This window comes from Ipomoea nil, unplaced genomic scaffold (assembly GCF_001879475.1).
Source record: "Ipomoea nil cultivar Tokyo-kokei standard unplaced genomic scaffold, Asagao_1.1 scaffold2792, whole genome shotgun sequence".
Taxonomy (NCBI): Eukaryota; Viridiplantae; Streptophyta; class Magnoliopsida; order Solanales; family Convolvulaceae; genus Ipomoea; species Ipomoea nil.
This window is the reverse complement of record NW_017619220.1, coordinates 2,528,538-2,548,283: the sequence shown is the minus strand read 5'-3', so window position 1 is coordinate 2,548,283 and position 19,746 is coordinate 2,528,538. Positions and strand designations below refer to the sequence as shown.

General features: G+C 39.9%; 1 protein-coding gene across 1 annotated transcript; it reads right to left on the bottom strand.

Annotated features, from left to right (window-relative positions):
• Nucleotides 1–11,758: 11,758 nt before the first annotated feature.
• On the bottom strand, nucleotides 11,759–19,413 carry LOC109157803 (3-hydroxy-3-methylglutaryl-coenzyme A reductase-like; the record flags this gene model as incomplete). Its single annotated transcript, XM_019305644.1, has 3 exons — nucleotides 11,759–11,769; nucleotides 16,562–16,571; nucleotides 18,177–19,413. A coding segment is annotated over one exon (1,224 nt), but the record flags the coding sequence as incomplete, so codon positions are not given.
• Between the last annotated feature and the right edge of the window lie 333 nt (nucleotides 19,414–19,746).

Genomic DNA, 19,746 nt, shown 5'->3' with positions numbered 1-19,746 from the left:
CGGATTTTGTTTAAAGATCATGAAGTGTCAACCGAGTTGAATTCCAAAAGAAAGAGGAAACCGAGAGGAATTCCTGCTAGGAAAAGGCCAGTAGCAGAAAGTCTTGGTTTAGCTCCTCAACCCTCAATCCAACCCTATGAAAACCCAACCTCTAGTCACGAACCAAATTCAAGCCAAAATCCTAACTCAAGCCAAAATCCTACCACAAGCCAAAATCCCACCATGAGTCACAATCCCACATCAAACCTTAATCCCAACATAAGCCAAAATGTCTTGAACCCTTGTTCCCGAATAGCCGAAATGGAGACAGTGATGAATGAGGAAATATATCAAGTTGATGGACTTGATTTGACATTGGTGAATGAATACCGAAGAGTTCTCAATTGGAGAAATTGGAGACTTGGTTCTTATCAAGAGTTGATGACAAAAAGACCGAGTATGCAAGAAGAAGAAATATTTTCTTTGAATTAGATTGACAGTTTTGATGTTGGTCATGCAACATTGATTCCTACCGTAAATGGAGCTTTTGTGAGAAAATTAAAAGCCAAGTTGGCCGAAACTTCTCATGATGACACAGTCCAAGGAAACATGCCAACTGAAGATGATTTTTTAGTTGACATTGATGAGTTTGTTACAAGAAACGGAGAAGAAGAAAATGTCACACATGGTGCACATTTGATGGACAGTGGTCTATATGATGTTTGTGTGTTGAATCTCACTGAAATTAGTCAAGAACATCATGCCATGAAAGTTAGCCACCATACGGAGAAAATTCAATCTATTCATGCAGATGGTATGCAAGGTGACACACACGTGTTACACACGCCAGAAAGAGAAGGGAACTTACTAGAAAATCAAGCACAATCTCACACGCCCGGAGACAATTCTGCTCAAGAAGGAGCAAGATGTATTCCCGCAACCCAAGAAGATCAAAACATTGATGGCACAACCTCTTTTGAAAGACTGAAAAATCTGGAAAATGTTGTACTAAGCCTTGTTGACCGAATGGAGAGTATGTTTCAAGGTATCTACACTCATGTGGATAATGTTGTCAATACTCAAGGAGGAAAATTTGAAGCATCATTTGATGAAAACCGAAGGAGTCAACAACACCTGATTGACACACATCAAGCACTTGAGAGACAAGTTGGTGGATTGAACACAAATGTCAAAGGACAACTCAATGAGTTCTATATCCAACTATCTCAAATCCTCAAAAATTCTGGAAAAGCAAATGAAGCAATTGCCGTGAATCAAAGTCAAGGAATTCTCAATGTGGTTCATCAACATGAGAAGCAGATTAGTGATGTTCACACAGATCACATCTCCATCAATACCAAAGTGGGCTGCCTTCGAGGTTCATATGAAAATATATCCGAATCTGTTTCATCTCTTCGTGAGTAAGTTTATACACTCATTGATTACGCCAAAAGGGGGAAGAGAGATTCAGTCATTTGGAAGGCATGCTTGAAATGATGATGACTGCCATGGCTACCAGAAATGTTGGTACAAGCAGTAGTAGAGGAAGAGGAGGCAGATCTGCTGGCAGAAATATTGCTAGAAGAGGAGGATTAGAATATTGGTTCGGTGGTGGTGAGGCTGGCAGTCCAGGAGGATCAAGCAGTGCAAATACCACTAACCGTTCATTTCGTGACATTGTTTGTGCAGGTGGAAATGTTGAGCAAATCAATTGGTACAACAAAGCAGCTCTCTATTTGGAATCCACACCAAGAGATGGTAGAGTTGAAATGCCAAGATTGGCAACCTTGAATGACCTACCAAAGGGAATGAAGAAAAGTGGTCCAAGTGACCAAAATTTGTGGATTTCAAATGAGAACTTCAGGAGGATCAAAAGCTATGCTAGAGCTTTGATGATCATGGTTCTTAAAGACTATATCAAAGCCAATGATGCCGAGCTTCAAGGAGGAAGGAGTCTAGAAGAGTGCATCATATGGTATGAAGAAGGAATACTGCCCGGGGACAATATTATTGAAGCATTCAACTGTTATGTGATTGGGCAGGTATGCAACAATTATGCCATTAGTGACATTTCATTGAAGTTCAAAATCATATAAATCATGAGCTTGAAGAAAGGAGAAACAGAATCATCAAGTGATTTGTATGATTGTCACATTTTTTTTGTGTGAATGGTCCACGAACTTGAACTCATGATCATGGAACAATTTGAAATGATTCGAATTATCTATTTATGATGCTATTAAGTTTTCCTTGTTATCTATTGTTATTTTATTTGTCTTGAAAGGTAACATTTTAGCTTAGATTGTATCAAATCGCATAAATTGGAAAAATTACAAAATTCATTATCATTAAACTCCAAAAATGCGTAAAGGAACATAGTGGCTAAAAATACATTTCCTAGAGTCAAAATCAAATGTTAAACTCGTCTTGGCTATGTCAAATTAATAAAATCTTTTAAAAAATAATTGTTTTTAAAAGACAAGCCAAATGACTGAGTATAGGTTTTGGCGTTATCAAAAAGGGGGAAAATTGATAGGAATATTTTTGTAAGTTTTGATGAGCCAAATGTAATTTAGATCCCCTTAGTTTTTAGGTCTTTTAGTACAAGCATCATAAATCAGAATATCGAGTCAAAAGGAATCTACCATAGGAAGAACAAAATTAATTTCGGAAATTAATTTTAGTCCTACGAGTATTCATCCGAGAAAGAAGCATAAAGGAATGGCGTTGCAAGAAATGACCGGATGAGCCTAACGGCGAAATGGTAGAAGTCCTTACTTTGAGTCCTTACTAAAAGAGCACAATGTGAACAAGCATGATGTGTTCAAAGGAGCACAATGTGACCAAATCAGAAAGAGCACAATGTTCAAGTCAAACAAGCAAGAAGTGCCCAAGTCAAAGGAGCATAATGTGGCAGAGAAGCAAGATGTTCAGAAAATGAATAAATTCGAAGGAATTTATTTTGGATCAGTCCACATGCCACAAGAGTCCAAAATTGCCTGAAGATATTTGATCAGAACGGAAAAATATTTATGAACACATGAGTATAAAAACTTATCCTAGAAATAAATTCTATCAGATGAATTTATTTCAAAGATTCGTTGGATATTCAAATTGACAACAAAAATAATATTTTAAGAAACAACTTGAAAATCAAGTTGAGATAAAATATTATTTTGTCAGGCAAGTTGACAATCAAATCAAAATTGAAGATCTACTATTGTCAACAATATCAGGCTATGAAGATTCAAATTTCAAATGTCAAATTATCCCACTCCAACGGATATATTTGATTGCCTATAAAAAGCCATGAAGACTTGAAGATACAAGAAGAGGTGCAATACACACGGATAAACAAAGTGCAAAATTCAAAAGTGCAAGTGCTCAAATATTCTTAGAGACTTAGTCTGAAGAGTCTCAAATCAAGTTGGAGAGAGATACAATTACCTTTGTATTTGTAATTATAAAAAGAGTATAGCTGTGTGCAAAATACTCTAGTGAGTGTAGCTGTGTGCAAAACACTCGTAGTTGCTAAGTGTAGCTGTGTGCAAGACACTTAGTTAGCGTTGAGTGTAGCTGTGTGCGAAATACTCGGAGTTGAGTATAGCTGTGTGCGAAATACTCGGAGTTGAGTGTAGCTGTGTGCGAGACACTCGTAGTTGGGTGTAGCTGTGTGCAAGACATCCGGAAGAAGTGCTTGTGTAGCGCTTATTCACTATTGTAACTGTGTGTGGAAAATAGTGAATTACTCCTAGACGTGAATGGAGTAAAGTGGACTAGGAAGATTACGCCACTTCCGAACCACTATAAATTACCTCTCTCATTTACATACCGCACTTACATAATTTTCTCTATTTATCTATCTTATCCGACTAACCCGTTTACTATTCACAGTTAATCTTAACCGTTCGGGTTTAGTGTGTTCTCACGTATGCACGTGACTCAAACTTCTCGAGCTTAAATATTGGATTATTCTAAGCAAGTTTGACGTGTTGCATGTAACGTTCGTTACACAGTCGACGTGACACGATATTTATTTACAATCTTGAATATTATTATTATATATTGAGTGCACCATCTCCTTTATATATTCAAGATATCTCTATCACTTTACATATCATCTGTACCGATCTTACATGCGCATTTAAATTATTGGTTGGGCATAACTGTTTACGTACTATTATTCCGCTGTGCAGTTTAAACTTGCTCTATTTACTTGTTACTTAGAGTTGAAGTTACCAAAGAGTTATTTATTTTGAAAAAGCTTGAAAGTCTATACACCCCCCCCCCTCTAGACTTTCACCACCCTATCGGGACCAACAGTTCTTAATATTATCAGGCTCGTACTTCTATGCTTTCTTAGCTTTTAATTAATGCCTTTACCTTTCTGCCTAGTTGTTTCACCGATTATGCCTAGACGTTAATCCCTGAGGACAATCTCTTCCTTGAACCAAAAAGGGAGTACTTTCATGCATTTTGGATGCATTTGGAGACAATGGGAGCCAAGGAAAAGCTAATGAGATGGATAAAATATTTCCAAGAGAACTAAGGAATGGTGTTTCAATGGTTTTGGTCATTTGGGAAAACCAATGCAAATGCTAAGCAAAACATCAAGGCATTGCAATTTTCGCAGAGCATGACAACTGCTCAGAATTTTGACTATATCACAGCATAGGAATGTTTAAATCACGCGATTCTAATGTCTTTGGAAAGAAAACTCAAAGGGTTACAATTTTCATGTATACCATTATGCCAAATTAAGACGTTAAAACTTTTCTACGAAGAAGTTTATCATACTATTTTGCACATGGGCACTGACATGCCTATACACAAGCCTATGCGCTACCCCTTGTTCATCTAGTTAAGCTCGTCATCTGACCCCTAGACGACCCTAGTTGATTTATTTCATTTCCTTTCATATTTAATTTTAGGGTTAGATTAGGCTTAAATTTAGGTTCCATTAAACTTTGGAAGCTTGTAATCTTGGATTTGAAGCTTTGATTTCAAGATTATTGTTCTTCCATTTTCAATAGAGAAATTTGCCATTCCTTTATCTATATTCTTTGCAATATTTATGTTTATTACTTGTGCGGTTGCCATGTTTATGTTTAATATGTGAGAGTAGTTAGTTTATGGACTTGAGTTAGGGTTGCATTATCTATCTTGATGTTATATGTGTGATTATTGCAAAAGGGGTAGAACTTGAATCTATGATTTATATGTTTGTGAAGGATATGCATTTAGATCTTGTTAATGTCTGGTATACACACTCATTAGTATGCTTTTGGAGAGTTCCATGTGATTAGAGATGTGAATCGTAAAATCAATAACAAAAGAATAGGAGTTACAAGTATATCAGAAACGGACTTCTAACTAACCCTGAGTAAAAGTCTAAACTAACTGCACTATTCTATAACAACATAAATACAACCATTGACTATAATAATGTGACTTGAATAATAATAATAATAATAATAATAATAATAATAATAATAATAATAATAATAATAATAACACACACCCTCAAGCTCATGGTTGATGGGACACAACATTGAGCTTGTCCCGAAGAGAAGCAAAACGATTAGCCGTTAACGGTTTGGTGAGACTGTTCGCTTGCTGATCCGTAGTTGAAACATAGTTGACCACAAAGTCCGCTGAAGCCACCTTGTCGCGGACTAAGTGATAGTCAATTTCCACATGTTTGGTGCGTGCATGAAATACAGGATTGGCACAGAGATAGGTGTCCCCGAGATTATCACACCACAACGTCGCTGGATGACCGGAGTGTAACCCAAGTTCGCGAAGCAAAGAAACAACCCAAGTGACCTCGACGGATACATCTGCCAGGGCTTTGTACTCGACCACAGTTGATGAGCGGGTTACGGTACGCTGCTACTTGGATAGCCAAGATATGAGATTAGACCCCAGAAAAACAGCAAACCCACTTGTACTCTTCCTGTCAACCGGGCAACCAGCCCAGTCAGAGTCAGAAAAGGCATGAATGGTGGTAGAAGAAGACGACGTCAGACGGGGACATGGTTAGGAACTGCAAAGCACCAACCACACGTCGATATTGTGTCGGATTGTCAAACAACTCATCAGATGGGTTGACCGCCTTAGTAACAGCTGCTGGTGTGGACAGAGGCTTGAAATCTACCATACAGGAATGCCCAAGTAAATCAGACATATATCGGCGCTGTGAAAGAATAATATTTCCGCCAACTGCGACTGTTTCAATTCCCAGAAAGAACCCTAGCGTGCCTAGATCATGGATTTTAAACACCGTGGCAAGACGCTGTAATAAGTCATGAACCAGGGTCGCATCATTGCTCATCATGATAATATCATCTACATAGACCAGTAGGTATACCCGAGAGGTCCCTTGAGTATAGTAGAACAGAGAAACATCAGTTTTGGAAGCCTTGAACCCTGTAGTGATGAGAAAATCATGAAGCCTTTTGAACCAGGCTCGTGGGGCTTGTTTGAGGCCATAAAGAGAACGCTGCAACAAACAGACATGACCAGGACTAGCTGGATCCTCGTACCCCGGTGGTTGTTTCATATACACAGTTTTTGCCAGATGACCGTTCAAAAAAGCATTATGAACGTCCAGTTGGCGCAGCGTCCACTTGTTGGACACAGCAAGAGAAAATGGCATGCGTACCGTGGTTGGTTTAACCACGGGACTAAAAGTGTCAAAGAAATCTTAACCCGCAACCTGGTTAAACCATTTTGCAACGAGACATGCTTTGTAGCGCTCTACAGAGCCATCGGCATTGCGTTTGGTCCTAAAAACCCACTTACACCCAATGATATTCATACGCGGCTCCGGTGCCACTAACCGCCAGGTGTGATTGTGTAACAGTGCATTGAACTCTAGATCCATTGCTTCCCGCCAATGAGGGTGTCCCACAGCTTGGGAGTAGCAGGATGGGTCGGTAGTTATAGTCAATGCCTGAAACGGCTCATTTGAGCCTTTAGTCATATGCCGCAGCCGCAGGACATGGTCCTGGGTTTGAGGCTGAGTTCGGGCCTTCCGGGTCCTGGCCGATGCAGTGTTAGTTATGGCCAGTTGCGGTGGGACACTCGCCAGGGGCATGGGCTCAGGCCCTAAATGACACAGCGGTGGTGTTGTCGTTGGTGGATTGGGCTCAGGTGCTGATTGAGCTATAATGGGCCCAGCGGCCCAAGTATAGCCAGTGGTGTTGGCGTCAGCACTAGATGACCTGTCTCAAAGGGAAAAACAACTTCGTCAAACCGAACATGACGACAGATATGGGTTTTCCCACTTGCCAAGTCAATGCATCTGTATCCCCTAAAGGAGGTAGGATAACCTAAGAAGACACAGTGCGCTGAGCGATACTCAATCTTATGCCGGTTATATGGGCGTTAGAAAGGGTAACACTGGCACCCGAAGACAAGAAGGAAAGTATACGGAGGTGACGTTTTAAAGAGACGAGTATAGGGACTATTAAATTGTATGGCTGATGACGGGAGGAAGTTGATAAAACAGGTGGCTGTTTCAAAGGCGTAGTCCCAGTAATGCTGAGGAACTTTGCCTTCGGCAAGTAGAGCAAGCCCGGTTTCGACAATGTGTCTATTCCGGCGCTCTACATGCCCGTTTTGTTCATGTGTATAGGCGCAGGACTGACGATGATTTATTCCCAGTGTTTGAAACGTGTTGTGCAACTTGCGATATTCACCCCCTAGATCCGACTGAATTGATTTGAGAGAGCGCGAAAATTGTCGCTTTACCAACACACGAAACGACCCAAACACTTTATAAATATCCGATTTTACCCGTAATGGGTAAAACCAACAAAATCTAGAAAAGTCGTCTACAAATAGTACGAAATAACAAAAACCATTAGTAGATATTATAGGAGATGGACCCCATATATCAGTAAATACTAAATCTAGTACATTTTCACTTTTTATTTGGAACCCTATCTAATTTAAATCTTGACGATTTTCCAAGATGGCAAACAGCACACGACTCCAAGGACTCGGCTTTATTGGACACGATCAGGCAGTTCTTTAAGACTTTATTTAGGACTTGTCTGTGCGGATGACCAAGGCGATGGTGCCACACAGTGGGAGTGGCACGAGAACTAACAAATGCAAGATGCGACCGGGAGACCGAGAGTTTGTACAATCCGACCGAGAGTCCTTCACAAAAAACAGTCATTATGAAATTCAAAGAAAACTTTGTTTTCAGAGGTAAATTTGTGCACAGATAAAAGTGGGACAGACAAACTCGGTACATGCAGAATATTAGACAAATGTAAATTTTTAGACACAGAAGGGATTGATGCACGACCGACTCGCGAGATTGCCAAACCTGTCCCGTTGCCAACCCGAAGCACATCGGTTCGCCACACTCGTCTGACTGCTGCATCATACCCACCTCCGGAGTTCTGTGTGCCGTGGCCCCAGTGTCCGGATACCACCCGTCGGTCGGCGTTGCTGTCGACGACGCCGGCGCTTCACCGGAAACCGCCACATGGGCTTGTGCTGGTAGCTGTGAGCTGTACCTTTTGAAGCAATAAACGGCCGTGTGACCGTGAGACCGACATATTTGGCACCTCGGATTCCCACCACGACCGCCGCGAGCTTGTCCTCCGCGGCCACCGCGACCATGCTGGTTCTGCGTCTGCCGTCCATCACTGTTGCCGTTCGATCCACGACCTGCATACATGGAAGTTGGGGGAACGCCAGGTTCAACTGTCGAGGGGTAATCATCGACGAGTATGAACTCGTGAGCTTGCAGGTAGTCAGAAAGATGGGTGAGGGAGACCGGACTTCCGGAGGCGGTGAGCGAGGTAGCCATTGCCTTGAGTTCCGGCCGTAATCCTCGAAACAGGTACAGGTTCTGCTCCATGAGAGACAGTGGCCGGCCGGCTTGAACAAGGGAATCGACCAGAAGCTGTGCGTGACCTAGGTATTCCGCGGTGGTGGCATTGCCTTGGCAGAGCATTTGAAACTGCTCTAGGAGATTGAGACAACGGGCTTGGCTGGATGAACCGAGAGCCTGCGTTATCGACATCCACACCCCCGCCGAGGTATTCCGGCCGACTGCTAGGTGTTAAACCTCATCGGACATCGCGGATATGAGGAGCGAAAGTATCGATTGGTCTTGCTTCTCCCAGGCTTTGAATGCTGGATTGGGAACAACCACCACTGTAGTCGGAACCGAGGAGGACTCACCGGAGGACGGCACTTCGATGGTCGCCGGAGGGCACGGGAAACTTCTATCGACGTAGCCGAGTAATTCTTGGCCTCGGAGAGAAGGAACCAGCTGTGAACGCCAAAACAAAAAGTTCCTGAACATGAGCTTCATTGACACGTAATGATGCGCCCCGACAAGCGGATTGGTACCAGCCAGAGGTGGAGTTCCGGCGGCGGACACTGTACGTTCGGAGGGGTTGGACGACACGGCCGAAAGGTGATGGTAAGAGGGGGTAGATTTATGGTGGAGGTAGTGGGAGAGATTCGACACCTGACTGATACCATATTAGAGATGTGAATCGTAAAATCAATAACAAAAGAATAGGAGTTACAAGTATCTCAAAAAACAGACTTCTAACTAACCCTGAGTAAAAGTCTAAACTAACTACACTATTCTATAACAACATAAATACAACCATTGACTATAATAATGTTACATGAATAATAATAATAATAACACATGTAGTGACAAAAGTTGGGCAAAGAACTCAACCGCTCCTTGCACAACCCAATTTCTATCTTACTATGAAAGTAGGAGAAAGATTTGGGGGGCCTTAATGCTTTGTGAGCTTGTTAATTGAGTCTAGGGTTGATGCATCACGAAATTAGGGAAATCTCTTTTCTTCGCACATTTCCTCTTGATCCCTTGGTTATTTTTTCTCCCTAACCTCGTAGGCTAGTGTAGCATCTAGATGATGATATTCCCTAACTTAAGCCCTATCTATTCTTATTGTGATTACTCGTATCTTTAGTGTATTGATTTTCCCGAAATTGCTCTTGAATGTGCTTGGATTCTTGTGGCTTCAAGGCTTTAGTGCCTAGAAGTTTAATAGTTAAGCAAGTACGTGTCATAGTGTCAATCCCCTGTGAAGCAATAACTCTTGAGCTGTAATCCATAACCACTATTTTTTACAGCGAAAAATAATTGGTGCCGTTCTCGAGGATTGGTTTATTTGGTGGTATTGTCAGATTATTTTCCTTTCTAGCATTAGAGCTAGTGTACCTTAAGGATATCAAGCTTTTATTTTCTTTTTGTTTACTTGTGTTACGACTATGAGCTTACAATTCTACATTGATTTGGTTTGATAGAAGGAATTTGGATCTTCCCAAATTTTTTCTACCATGGTTCAAAGGGGATGTTATAATTCATAACACTATGCGACAATTACACATGGCGGGCATGGAGACTTCATTCCACAACAAGAATATGGTGAAGATCCATTCAATTTCCCATATATCACTCAAGCCCCACCTCCAAGTTACTACTGTGATGCAAAATTTCAAGATTCTCACCTACCGAGACTCACTTTAGCCTTTCCAAAATCCATATCATGACTCCTACCCTTCTTACTACCAACAAGACCCAACTCAATTTTCTTACCCGCTTCCAACCCAAGATTTATCATACTTCCAAGGTACCCAACCCCCATGTGATCATTAGAACCATTTACGAACTCCCTATGCTAACCTTGAAGGAATTTAAGATAAAGTGGATGATAGTGATGATGAAACTCAATAAGGCTACCTTGAAGAATCTTCAAACACGTGTAGCAAATGCAAAAAGTTTTGAACAAAAGAGATCCCGGTGCACTCTAGAGCATAACCAAGAACAATCCGAAGGATGGGGTGCAAATGGGGAAGTGTGGAAATATTGGTAATGAGTATATGGATTTCTTAAGCTTACAAACTAAATTCTCACCACTCCTAGAAGAGAAACCTTCAGGTTGTTTCATATAAACTTTGTCTTCTAGATCACCATTAAGAAAAGTAATTTTCAAATCCATCTGTTGTAGCTCAAGATTGAAATGTGCAACCAATGTTAAAATGACTCGAAGTGAATCTTTCTTTGATACATGAGAGAAAGTTCCTTGTAATCAATTCATTCCCTTTGAGTAAATTCCTCGCAACAAGTCGGGCCTTGTATCTCTCAATATTTACTAATGAATCTCTTTTGGTTTTAAAACCCCATTTACAACCAATGGCATTGTCCCCATTACGCAATTCAATAAGTTCCTAAACCCCATTGCTCTTCATGGAATTTATTTAATCCATCATGGCTTCATACCATAAGTTAGATTGGGCACAATTCGTGACTTGAAAGAACTGTTAGGAACATTTTGTAAGTAGATTTTGATGATACCAAACTTAGGAGTTTAGACCCCTTTTTTTTTGTTCTCGTTGTGTCAAGTCGCAATCTTGAACGAATCGTTACTAGAGTCGTTAACCAGAAGAAGTACAAGAAGCATTTATTGACATCATCTCGTAATTACTCCATTTTAACCCGAGTTGATAGTTCTTCTTGTAGAAACGATAATGGAGGAAAAAAATACTCTTCTGTTTATAATCTAGCTAATTTCAGTCTATATATACATGTACATAGCTTCCTACACTATGGCCTAAATCTAAGCAAATCAATTAAATAAGTAAATACAATATTTACATAATATAATCAATTATAAATAAGTAAACATAATATTTACATAATCAGTCAAATATTTTGGTAGCATAATTTCTTCCTAAGATTGCTCACGCCAACACTCCCCCTCAAGTTGGTGAATATATGTCAATCATTCCCAACTTGTTTAGTGAGCTTTGAAACTCTTCTCCAGATACAGCCTTTGTTAGGACATCTGCTAGTTGATCTTTTGATGTGACAAATGGAAGAGCAATTGTACCTTTGTCAAGATGATCTTTGATGAAGTGCCGATCAACTTCCACATGTTTAGTTCTGTCATGCTGAACAGGGTTATTTGCAATTGCTATGGCTGCTTTGTTATCACATAATAGCGTCATTGGTTTTGACGGACAGATACCAAGATCGTGTAGGATACGTTTTATCCATAGCAACTCACATATACCTTGAGCCATTCCGCGAAACTCTGCCTCTGCACTTGATCTTGCTACAGCCTTTTGTTTTTTGCTTTGCCATGTTACCAGGTTACTCCCAACAAATGTAAAATATCCCGATGTAGATTTTCGATCAGTTTGACTTCCAGCCCAATCTGCATCTGTGTATCCCTTAACTTCTAGATCTCCATTTTTTGAAAAAAATAATCCTTTTCCTGGAGAAGATTTTAAGTATCGTAGGATCCGATACACAGCTTCCATGTGGTCTTCGCTTGGTGCATGCATGAATTGACTAACAATACTTACTGCATATGCAATGTCAGGAGGTGTATGCGATAAGTATATTAATCTCCCAACTAATCTTTGATACCTCTCCTTATTGGTTGGAGTTTGATCTTGTTGAATGGCTAATTTGTGATTCACTTCGATGGGAGTTTCAACAGGTTTACAATCAAGCATACCAGTTTCTGCTAGTAAGTCTAACACATACTTACGCTGGCAAAGAGAGATTCCGTAGCTTGATCTTGCAACTTCAATGCCTAAGAAATATTTCAAGTGCCCAAGGTCTTTAAGTTCAAACTCAGTTGCAAGGTTTTCTTGCAGGGCAGTCATTTCAATTGTATCATTTCCTGTAACAATCATATCGTCAACATACACAATAAGAGCAGTTACCTTTTCATAACCTTGCTTGATGAAGAGTGTATGATCAGCATCACTTTGTTTGTATCCAATCTTCTTCATGAAAGTTGAGAGCCTTCCAAACCATGCTCGAGGGGATTGCTTCAATCCGTATAAGGCCCTTCTTAGCTTGCATACTTTGCCATCACAATTTATGCCTGGAGGAGGATCCATGTATACTTCTTCTTCCAACGTCCCATTAAGAAATGCATTTTTAACATCAAACTGTCTTAGCGGCCACTCCCGATTTGCTGCTATAGAAATAAGTACACGTATGGTGTTTATTTTTGCTACAGGAGCAAAAGTATCTCCATAATCAATCCCGTACTTCTGTGTGTACCCTTTAGCAACAAGCCTTGCCTTGTAGCGATCTATGATTCCATTTGGACTGAGTTTGACTGTAAAGATCCACTTGCACCCTACTGTTTTCTTCCCCACGGGTAGCGATACAAGATCCCATGTATGATTTGTTTACAAGGCTTCCATTTCATCATTCATAGCTTTCTTCCATTTTGAATCCAGTAATGCTTCCTGCACATTACTAGGAATAGAAACAGGGGATATTTGATTTATAACAAGTGCATGCGATTTTGACAAACGATGAGAGGAGGTATAATTGTTGATGGAATATTTCGTCTTAGCTTTAAAATCAGGATCATATTGAATTTTCGGAATCCCTCTGTTTATCCTAATTGGATATCTCGGTTCATTTGTGATAGGAGTTGACTCGAGTATTATAGGAGATAAATGCAAAGATGTTACCTGAGGAAACACATTCGGAGATGAAGGTAAAGATGTTACCTGAGGAGACACACTTGGAATTTCTGTGGTTGTTGGTGTGTCCTGGGAAGTTGTACAATCTTGGTTCTCAAGAGTGCCATTAATAATCTCGGGAGATGTATCAACATCTGGTTCATCTAGTTGCAAATCAATCCCGGCTTGTTCATGAAAAAATTCATGAGTGTTGTCTTCACTTAAATTAAGTGTTTTCTCCCCCTGAAGAGAGCACTCATGTCCACCAAAAAAAGGAAGGTCTTCATGGAATGTAACATCTCGAGTTACATACATTTTATTTCCAGTAGGGTCATAACACCTATACCCTTTTTTAAAGACTGCATATCCAACAAATATGCAACGGACAGCTCGTGGATCTAGTTTTCCTGCTACCTTGTGTACATATGCAATGCAACTAAACACACGGGGTTCAAGATTTTGCTCGGCCGGTGCTGAAACAAGTTCGTGGAGTTTTTGGTATGGAGTTTTGAAATCAATGACTCGCGATGGAGTTCGATTGATAAGATATGCAGCAGAACGAACAGCTTCGCCCCAATATTCTCGAGGCACTTTCATTCCAAACAAGGACGCTCGAACAACCTCAAGTATTTGGCAATTTTTTCGTTCTGCCAAGCCGTTTTGTTGTGGCGTACCAGTACATAAAGTTTGGTGTCGAATCCCATTCTCTTGACAAAAAAATCTTCATGTCAGAGTTTATGTACTCCCCACCATTATCAGATTGAAGAACTTAAATTCGGCATTGATATTGAGAGGCCACCATTTTATATAGATCCTGAAATACAGAACAAACATCTCCCTTGTTTCGTAGGAGAGAGATCCATATCATACGAGTACATTCATCAGTAAAAGTCACAAAATAACGAGCACTAGATAAAGTAGGGACTTGAGCAGGTCCCCAAACATCCGAGTGGATAGTCATAAAAGGTGTATTATTTTTATTATAACTAGGCTGATAAGAAATTCTATAGCTCTTTGCCATTTCACAAATGTCACAATTAAATGTAGAATTTCTATGTAAAAACAAACTTGGTTTTAATTTGCGAAGATAATTAAATGAAAGGTGACCAAGACGGCGATGCCACAGCCATGCCATATCTTCGTTTCCTTGCTTCCCTCCGATAGTATTTGCTTGACCAGGCATCTTATTGTTTGTAAGGTTCAAATCAAGAAAGTATAAATTTCCACGTCTAATACCACAACCAAGAGTCTGTTTTGTTGCAATATCCCGAAAAATACATTTGTCAGGTCCAAAAATTACATTACAGTTTAAAGCTTTTGTAAGTTTGCTAACAGATAAGAGATTGGAAGAAAGAGAAGGGACTACAAGTACAGTATCAAGATTAATAGAATTTGACACATGTACTGGTCCTTCACCTGTAACGAGTGCAACTCCTCCATTTGCGGTAAGTATGTGAGGTTGAGTTGAAGAACGAATAGAGGAAAGATGGGTAGAGTCATTTGTCGTGTGATCAGTGGCACCTGTATCAATAATCCATGTATTATTCATAGTAAGAAAAGTTTTAGACAGACCTGAATCGTCAGTCTTGGCAAAATGTGCTGCAACTGTATTTGGAGGAGATGTAATCACTCCCTCATCTGTTGTGGTAGTAATAGCAGCTTGTCCAATTTTCTTCCAAGGTTTTTTTGTAAAATCCCACCATTCAGGATACCCGATAATTTCATAGCAACGTTGTTTGGAATGTCCCTCCTCACCACAATGAGTGCAAATATAGTTATTTGCTTTAGTGCCAGATTTTTTACCATTAACTTGATGGGAATTTGCAGGACGTGTGCGGGCGGTCAAGTGAACCATGCTATCTGAGTGAACTTTAGGTTCCTCCATAGTTTGTCTCTGGTTGTGATCTTTACGAACATACGCGTAGCATGACTCTAGATCTAGAGGTGGGTCTTTTCTTAAAATTTCACTTCGAGCTTGGTTAAATTCTGGGTCAAGACCAGCCAAGAAAATATGAACTCGAAGTCTAGTCACATGTTTGTGCAACTTAATGATTATATCAGCGTCATCTTCTTGTGTTTGAACACGAGCATCAATTTCCTGAAATATGCCTATCAGTTCATTATAATATAAAGATAAGGGTCTACCATTTTGATGAGTAGTAAATGATCTCCGATTCAGTTCAAAGATTTGTGTTTCATCTGAGCCATCATAAAATGTCTTTGCAACTGCTTCCCATATTTCTTTGGCTGTTTGTAGACGAATGAATCGTTGCATCAAGAGCGGACTCATAGAGTCAATAAGCCAACTCTTAACCCGGTTGTTATCAATAAGCCATGTTTCTAATTGCTTGTCATCTGCTGTTGGCTTTGGAGTTGTGCCGGTAAGAAACCCAGATTTGTTTCGAGCTCCAATACGCATCTCCATAAGTTGAGACCATAATGGATAATTTGTATCATCTAAGATGATTCCGGATGGGAAGGGAGTATTGTCTTGGACAATGATTCGAGGTTCATGAGGAAAAATAGAAGAGGATGGGATGTTTTCAGTCATGATTGCAGAAAACAAAATTCAGTTTCTACATTCACAAATGCTCTGAAACCATGTAGAAACGATAATGGAGGAAAAAGTACTCTTCTGTTTATAATCTAGCTAATTTCAGTCTATATATACACGTACATAGCTTCCTACACTATGGCCTAAATCTAAGCAAATCAATTAAATAAGTAAATACAATATTTACATAATATAATCAATTATAAATAAGTAAACATAATATTTACATAATCAGTCAAATATTTTGGTAGCATAATTTCTTCCTAAGATTGCTCACGCCAACACTTCTACGGTTCATCAAGAATGAAGGATCGGAGAACGAAGACTAGAAGAGACAAGGCCAAGAGGTTGCTAAAGACCGAATCATGAAAGGGTACCTGACTATATCTTGTGTTAATGATGGCCGAATTGGACAAATAATAAAGTGAATCATTCATGTTTGAGCAAACAAAGACACGAGTTGTTGTTACACGACTTGTCTGGACAAGCCAGGAACATTCTCTAAGAGATTTCTGTCCAAAGTCTTGAGTGTGGGATGTTTTACCTTGGATAATCTGAGAACTAAGAACAAACCCCAAAGCAACAATCATTAAATTCCATGTCCTTTTGTATAGAGATAGACAAATGACTGCTCACTTTATAGACAAACAGCTAGAAAGTACTAACACCCACACATGCTCAATACCTAGCGGTTATTACACAGTGGTCATTACAGTTTGAAATTTTTGTCTTTCCCTCCAACGGGACAAAATTTCTCAACTATAAATACCCCCTTCTTCTTCATTGAATTTTGTATTGGAGTATTAGGCATTTAGACTTGGAGTGTGGGATTGTTTGAAATTTGGAATAGAATGACGAAATTAATGAAATTATAGAAGTATGAATTATCAAGTATGAAACATTGCAACAATTGTGAATTCACTTAATTCTGTCATTTGTAATTTTGTACTTCCTGAGGTCATATTCCAACTTTTGACGGGCCAATCGTTATAGGCCGGTAGCTGGCCCATTTTGATAGCTCAACCTTAAACCAAGCTTATATAATTGTGATATATTGAGTATTTATATAATTGTGATATATTGGTACTCGCAATTATTGGTTGCAGGCATTTACATATGAAGCTATTAATATAATATTTATTTCTTATGTATTAGCTAATAATGTTATTACCTTATTATTTAAAAACTTCGAATGATTTTTTTTATATATAAATTGTTAGTAGATGATCAAGATATTGAAAATGATGACACGATTGATAACAACGCATCGTTGATGATGCTTGATTAACTGATTGATTATTGTACTTTCAAGTTTCAAAGGAACCAAAGCTACTTAGATAATTTATAACATTAAATTTGATTTTTTAAGATTTATATTTTGATATATTGTTTTACTATTTTTTTTATACATGTTACAAATGAATGATGAACGAGAATGAGGAATGATTTTGATCATTTTATGGATTGATAGTGTTTATAGATTGTGAATGATTTTGATATTTTGTATGCCATTTTTTGTTACGCTTGAGTTTTTTTTTTGTTTAGTTGATTGGAAACATTGAATTTTATATTGGAGTATTAGACATTGGACTTGGAATTTTGGATTGTTTGAAATTTGGAATAGAATGACGGAATGAGTGGAATTATGGAAGTATCAATTATCAAGTATGAAAGATTGCAACAATTGTGAATTCACTTAATTAATTGTGTCATTTGTAGTTTTGTACTTAACCTGAGGTCGTATTCCAACTAAGTTGTGACGGTCCAGCCCATATGGATCGGTTTTTAGCCCGTTTGGACAGCTCTACCTTGAAGGAAGCTCATTCTTTGTTAGTAAGGAGGGGTACGGTTATTATATTGTTGGTGTTGTAATAAGCTAAGCTAGGTGTCATATATGTCTGGAATTTTAATTTCCCTCTGTTTTGTTCAATTGTATCATAGTAATAAAAGCACGAATGAATCTCTATTTCATTCACAATGAATTCCAGTTTCTCATCTCTTTGATTAATGATGAATTGACTTTCAGTGATTGCACAGAAACATTTATGTATAGCTAAAACTTACGAATTAAATTAATTACCAAAGAATTTGAATTGATTATAAAAGAAAAAAAGGAAGAATTTGTATACATGGATCATTCATAATTATTTCTATGGTTTGTTAGAGGATGACCTATTGTACTTCATGTGACTCTTAACAAGCTGTCCTGCAGCTATTGCAGACATCAAAGAAAGCTCCCCAGCTAATACTGCTCCGGCAACCACGGTGGCCAACTTTCTAGAGTTGGCTCCCGGCACTTCCTTGCTAGCACCCTTGACTCCTAGTAGATTCAAGCATGCGGCCTGGGAAGCAAGCTGAGTTCCACCCCCCACAGTGCCTACCTCAATGGACGGCATGGTGACTGAGATGTGAAGATCTTTCCCTTCATTAACCGCCTCCATCATGGTTATACAGTGGGAGCTTTCAATGTTTTGTGCTGGGTCTTGTCCTGTGGCGATGTAGACGGCAGACACAATGTTGGCGGCGTGGACGTTGAATCCCCCGAGAGCTCCAGCCATGGCGGATCCAGTGAGATTCTTGAGCATGTTGAGCTCTACTAAGGAGGCAACATCAGTTTTTAGTACTTTGTTAACTACATCTTCCTTTATTATGGCCTCGCAGACCACTGACTTACCGCGGCCTTCAATCCAATTAACAGCCGCAGGTTTCTTGTCGGAGCAGAAGTTGCCAGAGATGCCGATGATGTCCATGTCGGGGAAATCGGTGGTCTGGAGGAAGTCCAATACGTTCTGGACGCCCTTGGATACCATGTTCATCCCCATGGCATCGCCAGTGCTGCAAGTGAATCTCATGTACAGATTCTTGCCGGCAATAGCGCATTTGATGGTTTGGAGGCGAGCGAAACGACTGGATTTATTGAATGCGGCGGCAATGGTCTCGAAACTTAAAGGCTCCTCCAAGAAAAGCTTCAACTGGGCGGCTCTTTTGGCGGTGGAGAATCTCACCACTGGAGCTCTAGTCATCCCATCCTTTAACACCACACTGGTTGCACCTCCAGAGTCATAGATGGCTTTGCAACCCCTGTTGGTGCTGGCCACCAAGCAACCCTCCGTGATAGCCATGGGTACAGAGTACTCCTCACCGTCAAGCAAGAGCGGCCTCGCAATACCTACCGGAATCTGTACGTACCCAACTGGCATCTCGCAACACTGACCCAGAATTGATTCATAGTCAAAACTCTCCAAGGGAAGTCCGTCTAATGATTTGCCGGTTATTCTCTCCAAGGCCTTGAGACGGATGGCTGCAGCCCTCTTGCAATCCCCTAACTTTGACTCGAGGGAGTAGGATGGAATCCGACCTTCCGCAACACCATTGTGTTAGATATACAATAGTCTAACTATAATGAATAACAGTATACGAGAAACCTGACCTCGTATGATAGCGGAAGCGTAGCCATGTAGATCTCCAGCCATAGTTGATGTTCCTGTAGTATTGCCTCTTAACGGTAGATCGTTAGCCATGTTTTGCCTCAGACCTGACTCAGAACCCTAGATGGTGTATTGGTATCTACTGAGCAATCTGAGTACCGTAACTGAATGTGCTATCTAATCCATAATCCTGTATCCCATCAATCCAGGTTATATTAGGCACAGAGTTTGGTTGACTAACAACTACTAGTTATTAAGTCCAACCAGACCACTTAATAA